The sequence below is a fragment of the Triplophysa rosa genome, linkage group LG7 (genome assembly GCF_024868665.1).
Source record: "Triplophysa rosa linkage group LG7, Trosa_1v2, whole genome shotgun sequence".
NCBI lineage: Eukaryota > Metazoa > Chordata > Actinopteri > Cypriniformes > Nemacheilidae > Triplophysa > Triplophysa rosa.
This window is the reverse complement of record NC_079896.1, coordinates 1109399-1127967: the sequence shown is the minus strand read 5'-3', so window position 1 is coordinate 1127967 and position 18569 is coordinate 1109399. Positions and strand designations below refer to the sequence as shown.

Here is an 18569-nt window from a genome sequence, read left to right as displayed (position 1 = left end):
TTAAAACTGTTTTGTGTGAGTTTTAAAACAGTAGTTTTAATGCACAAAAAACGTGTACGTACTTACGAAAAAGATGTGATTTAGTTATTTAAATGTATAAATATTAGTGCTGTCAAACGATTAATCGTGATTAATCGCATCCAGAATAAACGTTTGTGTTTACATAATATATGCCGTTGTTCTGTGCATATTAATTTTGTATTTATAAACACATACACATAAATGCATATATTTAAGAAACATATAAAATATAACTATTAATAAACTTTCATTTACAATTTTAATTGTTGGTAAATATAAATGAATACATTTAAAATGTATAGACAAGTATGTGTATGTTTTGTCTTTATAAATACAAAATTAATATGCACAGTACACAGACATATATTATGTAAACACAAACCTTTATTCTGGGTGCGATTAATCGCGATTAATCGTTTGACAGCCCTAATAAATATGAATAATGCATGAAATTTTTATTTCATTTATTTTTTCCATTGTTTTAATTTTTAATACATTTTTTGTGAACCAAGAGGCACAGAATAACGCATCATCACCTACATTCTGCAGCTTTTCTGACACGTTTCCTCAACGTTGAAACGATTCTAGCCGTGCTGTCGCTGTGACAGTCACACGATATGTTTTTCATCCGTAAGTGCGTCTGTACGACAGTGTCATAACTGTTTGCTGAGAACACAGACACGTTGTCTTTGTTTGTCTCAAACATTCGTAGAGTTCATCCTGACCGCAGACGTCGGGCATTATTCAACTCGCCGTCATCTAAACTGTCAGAATAAGTCATATGAGATCTGAATCTGATGTGGTTCTATTCAACTGTTGCAAACGTTTACATGCCCGCTCTCGTGAGACTACGTGAGAGATCGTGGCATCTAAGGGTCAAAGGTCATCGTGAGTGCATGTGTTTCCTGTATATCATTCAGATCCGTCTCCATTTCATGCCCAAAAACGAACCCCTCTCTCCCCCCGTCCTCTGTTGTTACTGGTTAAAGCGTTGGCACGTCGCAGAGCCTGTGGTTTTCTGTGCCGAGCGACGGCAAGTCGAGAGAGCAGGTTCTACATTGTTGTGTTCCAGGAAAGCGTCCCACCGAGCAGGTTTCTACAAACAAGCATTTCACTGTTGTCTATATCTCAGAATTCTAATTATGTTTGCGTTTGGATCTGTCATGCAGAAATGCTGTCAGTTATTCAAGCACCATTAAACAGCGATTGTTCTTTGTGCATTTTCATGTTCCGTTCAGAACATTTCTTCATAGTGTACCTCACCGACACGAGCGTCGTGCTGTTGCGCCCGAGGTGATTTATTAGCGTTTCTAACAAACGTCTGTGTGATTTTTTCAGGACAGCTGATGGTGTGAAAGAGGAAGTGTAACGACAAACTGCCCTCATTCACAGGTCTGAATAAACTTCATACTTTATCATTTCTGTTGATCATGCACTCTTAAAAATAAATGTTTTTTAAAAGGTTCTTTATTTAGGCTTTGAAACTTTAATTTCCACAGAACATTTCTGTTGCACAAAAAACTACATTTAATAAGAAATGCTTCCTTTAACACGAAATTAGGGTGGGGCGTGTTAAGTGGCTCCTCCCCCTTTTTAAATATAAATCAATAATGTTTCGTTTATATCACAGTCTGGTCTAATGAGAGGATGAAGTGCAAAATGATCTCATAAAAATGATGTCTTAAAAAAGATGTGGGAAACTTAGTTTTGGATACTTACTTCTTCTCCAGTGTTGGGTAAGTTACTCTGAAAAAGTAATTAATTACTAGTTACTTATTAAATATTCAACGGTGTAATTAGATTACTGTTCAAATTACTCTCTCCAAAAAGTATTTAGTTACTTATTACTAATTACTTTCTATATCCTACATCAGTGATTGAAGGATAGACATGAAACGGCTCTTTTAATTCATTCAAATAAATAATATAAACTGCATAAAGTAGTATTATTAACTGACCAATGTATTACAAATGTGAGAATTATTCATTAAAGCACAGATTTTAAACTTAGACTTTGAATTGGGATGTCAATACCACTATTGCACACACATATATTACACACAGTATTTAGTTTAATGGAAAAGTAATTACTAGTTACTTATTACATATTCAACAGTGTAATTAGATTACTGTGGAAATTACTCTCTCCAAGAAGTATTTAATTACTTATTACTAATTACTTTCTATGTCCTACGTCAAAAGTGATTCAAGGATAGAAATGTAACAGCTCTTTTAATTCATTCAAATCAATAATATGAAACGACAAGGTACTCTTATTAACTGACCAAAGTATACAAATGTGAGAATTATTCATTAAAGCACGGATTTAAAGTTAGACTTTGAATTTTGATGTCAATTCCACTATTGCACACACATATATTACACACACATATCATTACATCTGAAGTAACTGAAATTAAATTACAAAAATAAAAGTAATCCCTTACTTTACTTTTTCAAGGGAAAAGTAATTAAATTACAGTAACCCATTACTTAGTAACTAATTACACCCAACACTGTTCTTTTCGAATGTAAAATTTGTCCATGTCTTGAAACAAATTAGTTTGTATTATTAAAGAACTTAAGCCTAACATATTAAAACATACAAAATATCTGTTTCGATTTCAAAGTTTCCACTAAAAGGTTCTTTGGGAACCAATAATTGTGAAGAACGTTTTAGCACCTTGAGCGTATTTCATGTAGTGCATTCATGATTATTCGGAAATAAATTATTTAATACATTCTGTGTTCACAGGGGCCACAAGACAAACCCATCACGCAACAATTTTAAAAGAAGTGAGTGACATTTTCCGTACAGTTTTATGTATGCATTTCTGTGTCAATTCTTAGTAAAGCCATTCATTCTCAACTTCAACATATCAATTCAGCATTTACATTATTTACAGTATTAAACTCTTGAACGACTCAACGCGTGACTTGTTACCTGTATACAGGTGAAGAGATATGGCTGCTTACGGACAGACGCAGTACAGCCCGGCGTTACAGACAGCGGGACCGTACACAGCGTACACACACCCTACACAGAGTTACAGTATGACATCATCATACAGTGCGTACATCTGACTTTCCTTCCTCCCTAAACAGTGCATACTACAGCTGCAGTACATGCTCACGTGTCTCTCTCATCATCAGATATAAAGACAGAAGACGGTTTGAGTCATTCACCGGGTCAGAACAGTTTACTGGGCTACACGTCAAACTTCAGCGGAACTCCGCAGAGTCAAGCGCTGTACAGTTACTCAACACACGGTCAGTCTCAACCACATCTCCAACACTAAAGAGAAGACGCAGTCATTTGTCTAGACAATAGCTGAAAAAAATCATTTCGATGTCACTTTTCACAAATTTGTATTGCTACAAGACAGCTTTATAGAGAAACACATTTAAGAAGTAAAATCACAGACAAAGTATAGCAATAGAAAGAAACGATAGCTTTTTTTTCATTTCATGATCATTTTGGAACCTGCTGTGGAGACAGTGAATCCTATTCATATCCCTAAATGCCAAGTGTCACGAAAATGCCAGATTTAGAACGATAAATAAATTGATAAAAACTTTCGAAATAAAGTACATGATTTTGTTCAAGATTGTCCACAAGTCTCTGATTGGTGGATGACTGCTGAGGATTATGGGTAGTAGAGAAGCAAACACCACGATTTCTCTAAAGTCAATGTGATTTTTCCTCTTCGAATCCGATGGTCAATCGTCTTATGCTCAGCAATAATTTTCTGGCTGCGTTTGCATCATTGCCTGATGTTTAGCGACTCGAAGGGAAGCATTACAGACATCACACATTACAGTACCACCTTGTTTTATGTGACTTTTAAAACATTTTGTCCATCAGTACTGTCGGACACGATGAAATCTCCTCGCTACAAACCCTCACACACAGATTTTCAGACGCCGTCTACGGTCAATGCCCCCCAACACACACACACACCTGTTCCCCATTATCCGCGGTCTGGGGTTCTGGCGTCAGGCGTCTCTCTCTCCTTTCGCAGGGGGTCAGAACCTTTCTCGGCTCCCCTCCGGAACGCGCCGGCCATTGGAGGAGCGCGTCTGGGTGGGAGTGATTGAGCAGTCATGCGTCCCCCCTCCGTCCACCGCCGAGCACTTCTGCCCCACGCTCCTGATTTTACCACCGCAGTGTGAAATTGACCGTAACCCTGTCAAGGTCAAAGGTGAAGTGGTGTTAGGCACGCTTTCTTCTTTAAAGGGACAGTTCGCCGAAAAATACGAAATCATTGACTCACCCTCATGACGTTCCAAAGCCTTGTGATGCTGAAGACGTTTGACCAATAAACTGTCCATAAAATGGTTCTGAATTTGATTCTTTTCATTTTTATTAAAACTTATAAAAAGGGCAATTTTCGAAGTGTTTTTTGTTGAACTATCACGACCGTTAGGCGAGGGACATTGAGAATTCTTTATAATATCCGTTTTTTATTTTAAGAACGCACAGTGACATTTATTTTGGGTCTAACAGGCCTGATGAGTCGGCAGCAGATGATATAATTTATTCTGTATTACAGTGATTTACTGTCATTTCTAGGCGTCTCCAGACATCATTCACTGTAAAGTTGTCTGCTCGTGAAACGGATGGGTTTCTAATGGGTCTGGGAAAACGCGCCGACCGCATCTCGCGCCGTATCTCGCCGGTCTCGTTTGATTTATTGGCGAATTCCAACAGGAGACCTGCTGTAGCATGAAATAAATAACCCGTCTCCGGGTGCCAAAGGTCCTCGCGTTTCACCGCCGCGGAGAAAATCGGAAACACGGCCCCGGCGCTTTCCCCTCGTTCTCTCCGGCCGTTTCTTTGAAGATTTTGGGGTTCGCTTCCTGTGAGATTTCTTTACGTTTTGACAGAGTCATTTTTCTAGGGCAAAAACCGAACAGGCGGGAATATGGAGGAAAAGAGACGGGGAATGAGAACTGGACCTCGGCGACGGCCTGAAAAACGACATTTCCAATGAAGTTCGGATTGACTGTGGACTCCACCTTACCCTTTTTCACCTGAAATGTTTCCTCAGTCATGAATCAAGCGTGCTTTCTCCGAGCGCTTTAAACGGGTCTATATTTCACAAGGCCCTTCCACGTCTCTGTGTTTGTGTTGGAGCCGGTCTGCCAGCGAATGCGTCTGGCCCAGACTTCACCACGCTCACTTCCCCTCAAACTAGCTATCTGCTTCTTTTCCAGGCGGCAGCATTTCTTCTGGAATTTTCCAGGGAGCAAACGGGATCACGGGATCAACGCCATTCAGTCCGACACAGCAGGTAGGTCACGTCAGGATAACCAACCTGCAGAGCAGACGTCCTATCTGACAGGCAAAACCGTACCGTAGTACACTGTAAAACTTTGCTGTAGTTTAACTAACTTACTGTAGATTTAATTTGCAATTTTCTTCTTATATTTTCTTTCCTAAAACAAGAAAAACTATATTAGGACACTTGTCTTGTTATGTAAACGTATCGTAATTTAAGAAGTTTTAAACATTTTTACTGGATAACAAGACAAAAATGCTTAGGAAGAACGTCATTTTTTTTGCAGTGTTGCTGTGCTAATGCCATTCTCTTCTTGCTCATTTTGAATCTCAAAAGTGTTTCATTTTGATTAAAATCATTGAAAACAGTGCTAATAGGAAAATGATAGTAAGTAGTAATGAAATCTACGGTAAGTTACTGACAGACCAGCAAAGTTTCACAGCAAAACATAGCAAAACGTAGCAAAACATCACGGAAATCATAAGAGTCGTTCTTCTGAAGAACTTCATGTGATGAAGATATCAATGTGATGAACACTAAACATTAATAAAGCATGGCACCTGTAAGGGTGGTTGTGTTCATGTCCAAATTTTCAGATGGTCCCTTCATTTGAAACACATTTGACACATCAAAATGAGAGTTCGTTCATCTGATCATTCATTCATGTATGTTGTTATGCCCATCAGGACTTCTCAGCATATTCGAGCTACAGTCAAAGTCAATATTCACCATACTACAACACACACTACAACAGCCCGTACATCTCAACCAGCAACATCACGCCGTCTGCCATCACCTCGGCCATACCCTATCAACACACAGAGCATCCCGCTGTATCCACCAATCACAGCCCAGACTCCCACACAGGTAAGATTCTCATTCAAGTCTCAACGTAGTCTCAGATGTTTCTCCTAAAATTGCTCACTGCAATTGTTGAAACGCATGAAGAGTGTGGAGGTGTAAATGAACGTAGATTGTAGAGGTCAAATCATCTGGATTCGATGAGAAATGTTCGAGTTGATATTGAGATCTTCATATCAAGGAAACGTTTGAATACATTCAGACACATTTAATAAATGTGACGCATTTTAAATAAGTATTTCACAACTATTTGCTCTGGCATACAGACTGTACGTCTCTTTATATCCACGTATGTCATCACGCACGTGTGTGTGCGTCTAACAGGAGAGTACCACGCTCCCACGAGTCCTCCGACTCCAGGAAAGGATCAGGACGGCGCTCCCGCTCGCCGCAGCTCAGATGTGAAGCTGAGAGGCCGGAAGCGGGCCAATGACCCCATACCCCCTCTGGACTCTGACATTGAGGTACAGATGCGGCTTTCATGGTGTTCCTTACACAATATCTTTCATTAACATTCCTCCGGGCCGTACCGCAGGGATTTACTTTCACCTCCAACAGACCCGTTCTGCAATAATGTCTGGCAACGACGCAACTTAAAACCGAGAGAAACGGAGGAGGCATTTAAAGGAACAGTACACTGGAGGGAATGAATGTTGTCAATGTCATCATTTACATGTCGTTACAAACCTGTACGACCTGTATTTGTCCTGTACGTGTCACACAAAAGGACATTGATCCAGCGGCCACTTTCTATACAATAAAAACAAGGTTGAAAATGAATACAGTTTATATATACAGCATATCATACACCACAAGTTTTGTGCTTTAAGATGAATTGAAAATTTAAGATTCAAAAAAAAGATTCACAGGGGTTTTAAAACATGTACATGAGGGTGAACTATTATATGCACTTGATTTATCAATGGTTTGTTTTAACAAACAGCTTATTTTGGCTGTATGTGGTCATGCAAACATACAGTATAGTGAAATAATAATATATATACTGTATATCGTTACAGATGAAGGTAACCGTGTAAAAATGTAAATTCACTGCCTATAGTGTGATATGAGATAAAGAAGCGAGCTCTGATTGGCTGTCTGCTCGTCATGTGTGAAATGAGGCTGAGCAGACTGAAATGACCAGCGTTTACTATCATAAACACAAGATTGAGATCGTATGCAGTGTTTTGCAGTAAATACAATACTTGACTAGTCAGCATGTTAAGATTTGCATCAATGCTCATGAAGCGTGTGTGTGTTTTTGTGTGTACGCAGAGAGTGTTTATTTGGGACCTGGACGAGACCATCATCATTTTCCACTCGCTCCTCACAGGGTCATTTTCCACACGCTTCGGCAAGGTACCGACCAGTTTTCCCACCCTCAATTTTTTTTAAATACCACATAAAATGTTCAACATCTGCCAATTTATGAGATTCATAATTCTTATGAGATTCTTTTTTTTGTTGAAGAGAAAATGAAATGCTATCAATATATTTACACAGACAATCTAAATTTATATATATATATATATATATATATATGTTATCTATAAACATGTCCCCTCAAAAAACACTGACGTGACATTTTATATTAATCTAAATAGGCCAAAAAATCTGAGTGTTGTTTAAGTGTGAAACTCTGTGGCCAGCGTGCTGGGCTGTTTGAATGGGTTGCCAGATCACAGCTAAAAAATCCTCCTGCTGTGAAGTTGAACCGTTTTTCGAGAATACAGTTTTTAACTTGGTTATAACACAGAGTTAAATGCAATTTCCAAACAGAAAAACGATTTTGTCGCTAATGCAATCAGCAGGCGCTTTAAAGCGCGATGAAAGACCTAATAAAGTTCTCGCTCAAACTCGCTCCAGTCAAGCACACTTCTGTCATTCAGACCTCCAGTTTGATCGACAGCGCATGAACTTCTACGCAATCTCCCGGCGGCTGATGGGAACAACTTCCATGTTTCTTTATCTTGGCCCACAAGCTGTTTGGAATTCCCACGATCCCTTGCGGATTCCACGTGACATATAGAAGACTCAAAGAAAAGCTCGAGTGTGCAGCACTTTAGATTTTCTTTTTGAAGACTGCAGAAATGTTAGCGTGACTAATGTGTCTAAGTTCAGATCCAAAGACATGATAGAACGCTCCGATATAACACACTACTTCAGCAGAAATACACTGGACAGAGCAAATCTGAATATTGAAGGGAAATTGGTTTAATATGTACTGCATGTCAAGGCCATAAAGACATCGCTGTAAACAACCAGTTTGGGTCGAGCATGGCCTCAGGTTTCAATAGAAAACCACTGCGGGTGTGGATCTGATCTGAACGCCACAGCGAGTCAGAGTTTCTGCTCTCCCATTAGAAGTCTCATTTATCATTGGACGATATGTATAGACACATACCTCAGCATGGGACTTTAGACCCGAGGCTACGTTTTCACAATCAGATTATTCCTACAAAAGAGTAAAACATACATCACTGTCACACAACACTCAGCTCTCTCGTGTGTTCATTACATAAGCATCTTTCCTCACATTCTGAAATAATGCGCATTTAATTGTCTACAAACAATATCAAATAGTAAATAATAAAACAAACTCCATGCATAACAAATGAAATTTTGTTTGGTAACGTTATCATGAATTATGAAAAAGTAAATGACAGTTTCGACTTTTTTATCATATTATCATAAATTATAAAAAATCGATTTAGTTTGATATTATAACAAAGTCTGAAAAAATAATGTACGAATATTTGGATAATATTATAATAAAGTAGAAAAATAGAAATGACATTTAAAGCTGCAACCCATGACTTTTGTCTCTCTATCGCCATCTCTGTTTGAAACATCAAACGGACATTTCCTATGAAATCATTATTATTATAAGCTTACCGTTTACCTTTTAGAGCTTAATCGTCTGGTACCATCTCAAATTTTCAATTGGCTTAGTTGAAGTGTCATAAATGTATTACTCAACAGGCACCAACTATAACTGAAACAACTGAAACATTTACACGCAACAAGTCAACAAAACATTGAGTTGAGATGATTGAAATGTTGTGTTTATTTTTATTTTTTTGACGTCAAAAACACTAGGGATTACAACAGTAATGAATGCTTTCACGAGCATTCCTGTAGTTAAAGACGTTGTGTGTTTTTTGTTCTGTATTTGAAGTGGTTCATTGATGTAGATTAGGGGTTATTATCCTAATGAAAGCAGGAAAACCCCCTCCGTCAACTTCTGTGCCCACACCATTCACGAACAATGCTGGTTGTTAGAGGAGACGGATCAGAGTTAATCTGATGTTAACCTCTGCCTGACACCTGCAGATTGACTGACGGCCGAGTGCTGCCATCAGAACACGCGCGAATGAGCAGAGCACAGTTTATAAACGCAGCGCTTCTGATTGAGAGCGCTGTGACTGATAATGAGGTGCGGAGTGATTCACATTCCTGCTGTACACAAACCTGTCGTACCACACGCTGACACTCGGAGAAAGATCATGAATCATCACCTGTCAATCATGTGAACGGGTAACTGGACGGGTTGTTTTCCTTCTGTTGCAGGACTCTGCCAAAGCCGTCTCTCTTGGCCTGTGGATGGAAGAGACGATCTTCAACTTGGCCGACTCGCGTCTGTTTTTCAACGACCTGGAGGTGAGAAATGAATTCATCCAACACCAAACTGTCAGGGCTACCATCCGACGATAAACGGCGAGTCATTGTGTTTGCCCTGCGTGTGAATAAAGCGAGGATTAGAGTCTTTAAAAGCTTTCAATGAGGCGCAGAAGCCCTGACAACATTTGAGGCTTTAATTATGGGTGTGTGGCCGACGCCGAAAAGAAAATTTGTCCCGGGGTGGAACAGCAGCTCGCAGGGGAGGAGAGCACACACAGTATTATTTCCCCAGCGGGTTTTTCTGTGTAATCGCCCCTCAGATTGTCCACGACGTCTCTCAGCATTCAACAGCTGCTTGCGTTTTCTATTTAAAGGCGTCGGGAGATGCCGCCGGCAAATAACCGCACGGGGGTGAACTACTTCTGCATGTGATTGACGGCTTAATTTTGCTCATTTTGTGCTTTAATTAATCAGCAACACTGACGCGACAGAGAAAAATTCATATCTGCAAGAGACGCTGTTCGGAAAACAGTTCAGAACGTAAACATTCGAATGTCTTCTAACATCACCATGAGACGGCGTTCACAACCCGGAACACTGAACAAAAAGCCATCGCAAAAAATACACTCTTAAAAATAAAGGTGCTTCATAAGGTTCTTTCATGCCGTTGAGGAACCGTTTTTGTCCAAATGGTTCCATAAAGAACCTTTAACATCTGAAGAACCTCTCTGTCTTGCAAAAGGTTCTTTATGGTGAAAAAGGGTTCTTCAGGTTATAAAAGGTAAGAAAGAGATGGTTCTTTGGCTGAACGGTTCTTTGTGGAACCAAAAATGGTCCTTCTATGGCATCGCTGTGAACAACCTTTTAAGCACCTTTATTTTCAAGAGCGTAAGCTTTGTGATCAACAAACGTTTATGATACATACACCTTCTCTCCATCAAGACAATCTTCACAAACACACACAATTTTTATACATTTTGAAGCTAAAACACAATCGGCAGAAATAAAAGCTAACATCAACGTCACCACCACCAAGCCTTCGACAACTCTTTATTAAAACATTAAAAATATCTTTCCTGAAAGGAGCAACTCACCATCCACACTTTTTTGGAATCGTGTCCATTGCATTAATCTTTAACACCTTTAATATCTCCAAAAACGTCTGTAGTGCAATGTATCAACTTGTTAGCCACCACCTTTTCCAAGACATGTAAAAGTAATAAAAAAAACAACAGTGAGATATTTCTGTTTTTTTATTTTGTAAAACCAAATATGAGAAATATCTTAAGCTGACTGTATTATTACCTTATGAGCTCACCTTGTTTTAGGCATTTAAATGAAAACCGACTGGGACGAGGGAACCGGAAGTGCTAAATTGCAAACGTGTTCCCAAGTTTCGGCCTACAGAAAAAGAAAAAAGTAGGATCGGGTTGATTTATTAATTACATCGTGAAAATTTGACACTAAGTACCAAAATGGAGCCTTGTGGTTGGAGGGGAGGGACTGATGACATCATCCAAACAGGAAAGTCATTCAGAGGTGAAGGAAGTTGTTGCATTTTGATGAAAGATAACACGGACAAACAGGAACATGTATGAGAAAAGTAAACATTGTTGAATTGGATTTCATGTTGACGTTGAGGCGGTTGATATGTAGGTCTTCCTCCTCGCTGTGATATAAAACACAGATGGAGTGAACATGTGTAAAACACGCGGCGAAAAAGGACATCTCGTCAAAGAAAATCCTAAAGTCTGAGTAATTGTTTTCCATTGATTAGCGTAATTCAGTTTAAACGTCTGTACAAGCCAAATTTATTATCGAATTTGAACGCGTTTCTAAAAGCTTTGCTAAAACAACTTTTGGACAAGAGGACAAGATCATCGTGTCAACTAAAGACCAGATGTCGTTCTTATAAATAGGACACATCAATTACTGTATTTTGGCAGCGTTAAGCTCAAACCCAGCCAAGATAAAAGCAGGCGTGAAGCTAATGTGTGGCGTTCGTTAGCGTCCGGTATCAGGTTTACATGTTGTGCCGTCTGCAGTCTTCCTATTTTTCTTTCCCTCCAGCTTATAAGGCGCCAGGACGTCTTCGCAGTCTATTCTTGCCTTTTTGTTGTTAGGCTTTTTCTGTAATATCTCTCTCTCTCCGCGCTGTTCCCCCGAGGCTGAGCGGAGGGTGAACCTGTCTCTACACAGTCCATCACTCTGCCCGGCTGTAACAGATCCATCTCAAACATATCTGCTTTCCTTTCATTTCCCAGGAATGTGACCAGGTTCACATCGATGATGTGGCCTCGGATGACAATGGGCAGGACTTGAGGTACAGTATGACTTTCCTACGTCTAGCAAACACCATCATAATAAAACGAACATTATGAGCTGTAAAGAGATCCTTTTCTTAAATGAACGGCACGCTGCAAACATAGCGAGTATTAAACGTTGATCTTAGTTTAAACTCAAGCACTTGCTCTGGTTTCAGACATTTTACGATGGATGTTAATCACACTTTTAAGAGCACGTCCGCAGAAATATTAAAAGAATAGTTCACCTAACAATGAACACTTTACCATTATTTACTCAACGTGATGTTCTCCGAACCGGACACTTTTAAAAATAAAGGTGCTTAAAAGGTTCTTCACAGCGATGCCGTAGAAGCCTTCACATTTTCGCCACAAACAACCTTTTGTACAACATTTAGATTTAGATTTATTTAGTAGCATAAATTAACATAAAGGTTCTTCGGATGTTAAAAGTTCTTTATGGAACCATTTAGACAGAAAAGGTTCTTCTACGGCATCCAAGAACCTTTTGAAGCACCTTTAGTTTTAAGAGTTAAAAATAAAGATGCTCAAAAGGTTCTTCGCAGCAATGCCATAGAAGAACCATTTTTGGTTCCACAAAAACCATTTAGTCAAAAGTTCTTTACAGAACCATCTGCTTTTCATAATCGGAAGAACCTGTTTTCGCCACAAAGAACCTTTTGTGAAACATAAAGGTTCTTCAAATGTTAAAGGTTCCTTATGGAACCATTTAGACAAAAAAGATTCTTCTACGGCATCCAAGAACCTTTCGAAGCACCTTTATTTTTTAAGAGTGTACGCTGGTGCTGTTTTTTTCTAAGAAAAACATTTTTCGAGCATCTTCTCACAGTGACAGCTCAGACTGGTTCCAGACTTTTATGATGGACATTAATCACGTTTTAAGAGCGCATCAACAGAAATATGAATGTAGTGGAGTTTTTGTGTGGCCGTACAGCGGTTTTGAACACGTCCGTATGTGTCTGTACTTGCAGTACTTATAACTTTGGCACGGATGGCTTCCAGAGCCCAGCAGGTGGTGGCACGCTCTGTTTGGGCTCCGGCGTTCACGGAGGGGTCGACTGGATGAGGAAACTCGCCTTCCGCTACCGCCGGGTGAAGGAGATCTACAACACGTACAAGAACAACGTAGGAGGTGAGAGCTGAAGTTCTCAGTTATATTTCATTTATATACTGTATCAACGTAGTCTCACATAATTCTCCTAAAACATTTTTAAGAGAATATAAAGTGGAGGTGTAAAATAATCTGGGTTTGGGCAAATGTGATGAGAAATGTTTGAGTTGATATTGAGATCTTCAATCAGATTGACTTTTGATTGCAGACTTGACACACCTGAGCTCAGTTTGACACATTGTTGACATCTCTTCTCAAACTCTAAGGACTGAGACATTCGTCAGATTTCTCACCCTTATTCTCAGGAGAAATGTATGAGACGCACATGAGACTTGAGCAAACATTTCCGTTTGCTCTCCATTTAATCTCGTCGATGTCTATGAGAAATAATTGAGATAAAAAGAGATGTCATCTGTGATTTTTGTGTACTGTAGGTTTGTTGGGCAGTCCGAAGCGAGAGGAATGGTTACAGTTGAGACGGGAAATGGAGGTTTTGACAGACCTGTGGCTCACACAGGCACTGAAGGCTCTTGCTCTCATCAACTCCAGGTGAGACATCACCACCGCATCCTCATATATTCCTGCAAGCCGTCAAATGAATATTCCAAGTTAAATTCAATTTACACGGAAACAAATAACAATATTCACTATACTACAGTATATACTGTACCCATGTCTCATTTTAGTGGATTTTAAAAGCATAAATGTGCCAAGTGTGCAGAGGTGTAAAGAGCAGCTAAACAACCTACTTGAGTACAAGTACAGATACCTAAAATTACTCCATTACAAGTTCACCAATTCCAAGATGACTTGAGTAAAAGTCTTAGAGTATATGATTTTGACAGTACTTGAGTATTTTACTCATACTGAATGTAGGCTCAAATAAGCACTAGTCCTAAACACGAGACTTCTACCGCCAAAGATTCAAACAATAGCAATATTTAGGGTTGGCGGAGTGAAACTGTTCTGGGCAAATTCTCCACCTGTCCGTGCAGCCTTGCATGAACAGAGCAAACGTGCAGCAATTACAATATCTCCCACCTGGGGAAGCAGAACAGTTATTTAAGCAAAATTATTTGAAAAGACAGAGCTATACATGCCTTACACGATAGTGATAGTGCAAATTGAATATACTAAAAATATATGACTTAGAAGAGAATTCATACCTGTCAGAAGGGAAGATACATTGAAATGCATACAGGATAAAATAAAGGTACGTGGTGATGCAGTCGGATGAGGAGGAGTTGGGGAAGGGGGTGGGTTTTGAGCGTGGCACGGCTGAACCGCTGTAGAGGAGCTGTAAGAAGGCAACGTAAATATAATTTATGCATTTGGCAGATGCTTTTATCCAAAGCGACTTACATTGCATTGTATTATACATTCGTTTCTGACTATATGCAATCCACTGGGATCGAACCCATGACGTTGGCATTGCTAGTGCCGCGCTCTAACCACTGAGCCACAGGAAAGCTAGGAAAACACAAGCTGCGTCCGAAATGGCATACTATGACAGTGACAGGAATGGATTTGGCAAACGCGTGACCTTTTTCATGATCCTGCCGATTTGATTGCCGTGTCTTGATTTGCCAAGATATATCTGTCCTTCGTTCTCAACCATTTTACAGTTCCTTTTTTTATATCCTAAAGGAAAAATGAGTCATGTTTTTTTCAAAGCTCTAAGATTTTCTTTCCTCAACCAAAATGTTTCTGACAAATCTCAGAGCAGTTTTTACATCATCATTTTGTAACCCGTATGAAAACATGAAAACGTGACCAAATCATTAAACACATTAGATATGTGACATATTTATGTTTCCTCCTCAGACCAAACTGTGTAAATGTGTTGGTCACCACCACGCAACTCATTCCAGCGCTCTCTAAAGTTCTTCTCTACGGTCTCGGAGGAGCGTTTCCCATCGAGAACATCTACAGTGCCACTAAAACAGGTCTGCTGTCTCTACAGTCTCTGCATTTCTCTTAAACAGGGTGAAAACTCAAGTGTAACGTGTTTGTTTTCAATGTCACAGGTAAAGAAAGCTGCTTCGAGCGAGTGACTCAGAGGTTCGGCCGGAGAGCCGTGTACGTGGTGGTTGGAGATGGTGTAGAGGAGGAGACGGTCGCAAAGAAGGTAAAAGTCAAATAACCAGAGCTATTAAAGATGTTGAGAACAAAACACATTTTTCTCATAATCCAAAAAAACAACAACAAAAAAGCATATTAGGTGTCCTTACGATACCAGATCTTGTAAGACTGCTCCGTTTTATACCTCTGTTTTTATTCAACTTTTCTTCATAAACACAACACTTTTGCTTATTTTTCTAATATCTGATAGTTACTATTATTATTAATAAAATGATTGAATGAATAAATAAACAAAGAACAAAAGTGAATACAAAATAAATCAAAGAAAGAAAGAAAGAAAGAAAGAAAGAAAGAAAGAAAGAAAGAAAGAAAGAAAGAAAGAAAGAAAAAATAATCAAATCAAATGTAAAAAATATCCATTTTAAAGACGTTGGAGTAGATTATACTAGGGCTGTGCAATATTGACGAAAAATGCGATATGCAATAGCATGCTAAATAATGCAATATAATGCGATATGTGATACAATAATGGTTTAAGTGTGTGAAATATATTAAAAACTGAAAATTATATAACCCATACATATTTTACATTATTTCTGATTATTAATTATCTTCCACACATCAGACAGACCCTGCGTTCCATTTCGAAGGGCTCATCCCTATGCCCTAAGCCCTTCGAATGGTTTACCCTCCGGAGTGAGATCTTTGGAGGGTTAAAGGGTGTAGGGGACCAAACAACTGTTTCTTGAAGTGCCCTTGAAGTGCGTCATCATCCTGCGCCCATAAGGAGGCGGCCTCACCACGCAAACAATCATGGGAGCCCGAAGTGACCATCAGTTGTACCCTTCGAAATCCTTCATTCTGAAGGGCCCTTTAAAGCGGCCAGTTATGAGCACTTCGGTTTGGAACGACCCTTCAGTATGGCGGCCATGATTGTTGTCACTCGAAGGGCCATGTATCCCAGTTGGAACGCAGGGCCAGTCTCTCTGCCATCTATATAGATGTAAACGCTGATCCAGAAGCACTTCCGGTTTCAGTTTTTATTTATATTTTTTAAATCTCACATACATAATTAAAACCTAAATATATTCGTTTGACATTTTAAAAAATGTTCTGTTAGTTGTATTTTGTTCAACCATTGTGCAGTGTCAAAAAACATAAACAGGAAGTTCTTCAGGACTTTACCTCATCCAAAGTGGTCTATACATAACTTTTAGAATTTTTTAAATGATTCAATTATTGCAAACTGTTGCGATATGCACATTTGCGATGTTTCGATATATTGCGCAGCCCTAGATTATATCATTCTGGGAAATAAAATATTTGTCAAGCATTGTCTATAAAGTTATTAATGTAATATATAAATTAAAATCTAAGTCATGCACAACTCTGATGGGCAACTTAAAACAAAAAGTAGAAAACAAATAATGTTGAAAACTAGGTTACTGTTATGCTTGCTGTGATATAGAACAGAACAGAATAAAACTTCATTTGAATCGTTTTAAAAACCAAGGAAAACATGTTCAGCACTCAAGAACAATGTAAATGGGTATAAAATGTTTTTTTAACATGTTGACCTTCTTGTGTTGTGCAGAAGAACATGCCCTTCTGGAGGGTGACGTGCAGGGCCGACCTGGAGGCGTTGAGTCATGCACTTGAGTTGGACTACCTCTAGAGAGCAGCATCTGCTCGCCCAAACTCCAGCCGCCCGCTGCGTCTCACACACAGAAATCACATGACCAAGCCAAGAACTGCAGGACCAATCAGCAGGGAGCGGCTATCTTACTGGAAACATTTGCTTCAAATCCATCCAAGAAAAACGTTTTTGTCTCTTTCTCGCTTTCCACCTGAGACGTCTTTGCTTTCTTTGATTTTTTTCTCTTAACCACTGAAGGCACTGCACTGAAAACAGAGCGATGTGAGATTCCTGGTAAAGATAAGACCTCAAGGCTATGTTCGGTTCAGCATACTAACATACGACATTACTACTTCTAGTATGCCGTTTGTGTGCAGGGTGTGTACGTCTGTATGCACTGACGTGTCTGTAGCACCCAGATTTGCCAAAACGTGCAGTGTACACTATGTGTGATACGGTATCCCATGATGCAATGCGCTTGACTTGACTTTCCATTTCTGTCCTTCTTCTTGGTTTTTTGTTTAGACTGTTAGAAGTCATATACAAAACTAGATGGAGCTAAAATGACATAATGTGGTCGTGTGATAACAGGGATGCATACTACTGTTTGACATGTTTATCACTGCATAGCGTTTACAGTTTCACATACTTCTGTATAAAAATGAGCAGTATACAGTGTATACTTGCAGCATCTAGTAATATTCCATTCTGAACATAGCCGTAGATGAAAATCACATGTAAAAGATGTGTGTAGCCATTCAGTGTGACTATAACAAAAGGAAAAACAGGAGAGTACAAAGATTTTAGCATAAAAAACAAATTAAAATGTTTTGTTGTTTTTTACCAAGAGTTATGGGAATCTTAACTAAATCCAAGAGCGAAGAAGAAAGTTTAGTGTAACTTAAAATCATTTTAACCGGTTGTTTATAAAGTATAAATGATACACTAAATTTAATGAATATTTCACCGTACTTCGAAGTAAACCAACGAGTGAGTTAATGTTTAAAAATGAAGTTATATGCTATCGTACTAAAACCATAGCAAAACTAACCCCACACACGTCTTTTAATGAATACAAAGTATTGTAAATGCAGATTCATCCAGAACAACCTTAAAGAGATTTACAACAGAAAACGAACCAAAAACAGCCAAAAGCTACTGACACAATCCCATCAATTTAAGCATCTCTCCCATCACGCGTCTTTCTGCACTAATGTCTTTATAGACAGATGTGTCTCTCTCTCTCTCTCTCTCTCTGTGCCTGGAACACTATGTGGATTGTTAATGGATGTATATTTCTTTTTTCCGCTGAGGTTTATATATACAGTTTTATTTACTGCCCTGATCATACATCACCTGTGCGGTTGTTCTCTGACCTGCATGTGCTTTTTCACACTTTTGCTATGATTTGTATATAAGGTTTTATTGTTGATTTGTTTCTGGGCTTATTATAATAGAATAAAGATAAATTAATTTCATCCCCAAGCTCTCCTTCTTAAAGTGACGTCTGGAATAAAGTGAAGTTTTTATTGATAGGGATCTCATAAAGAAAATCATATTTCACACCAAAATCAAAATACAAATATTTGAATATTTAATCAATATTATTATTGTTGTAACTAATAAATGCA

General features: G+C 38.9%; 1 protein-coding gene across 4 annotated transcripts in view; it reads left to right on the top strand.

Annotated features, from left to right (window-relative positions):
* eya2 (EYA transcriptional coactivator and phosphatase 2) overlaps window positions 1-18529 on the top strand; it is a 28739-nt gene extending 10210 nt beyond the window's left edge. The window contains exons 2-16 of one of the 4 annotated variants that reach the window (XM_057338546.1): window positions 1360-1413; window positions 2777-2817; window positions 2928-3091; window positions 3175-3291; window positions 5239-5315; window positions 5990-6170; window positions 6489-6628; window positions 7440-7523; window positions 9735-9824; window positions 12050-12108; window positions 13081-13241; window positions 13655-13769; window positions 15045-15166; window positions 15248-15348; window positions 16897-18529. In XM_057338546.1, the coding sequence (XP_057194529.1) occupies window positions 2986-3091; window positions 3175-3291; window positions 5239-5315; window positions 5990-6170; window positions 6489-6628; window positions 7440-7523; window positions 9735-9824; window positions 12050-12108; window positions 13081-13241; window positions 13655-13769; window positions 15045-15166; window positions 15248-15348; window positions 16897-16977 (1434 nt within the window). In that variant the 5' untranslated portion in view covers window positions 1360-1413; window positions 2777-2817; window positions 2928-2985 and the 3' untranslated portion in view covers window positions 16978-18529. Of the gene's footprint in view, window positions 1-1359; window positions 1414-1632; window positions 1758-2776; window positions 2818-2927; window positions 3092-3174; window positions 3292-5238; window positions 5316-5989; window positions 6171-6488; window positions 6629-7439; window positions 7524-9734; window positions 9825-12049; window positions 12109-13080; window positions 13242-13654; window positions 13770-15044; window positions 15167-15247; window positions 15349-16896 lie in introns of those variants that run through there. The other 3 variants (XM_057338545.1, XM_057338548.1, XM_057338547.1) reach the window with 3 other exon arrangements.
* The last annotated feature ends 40 nt before the right edge of the window (window positions 18530-18569 follow it).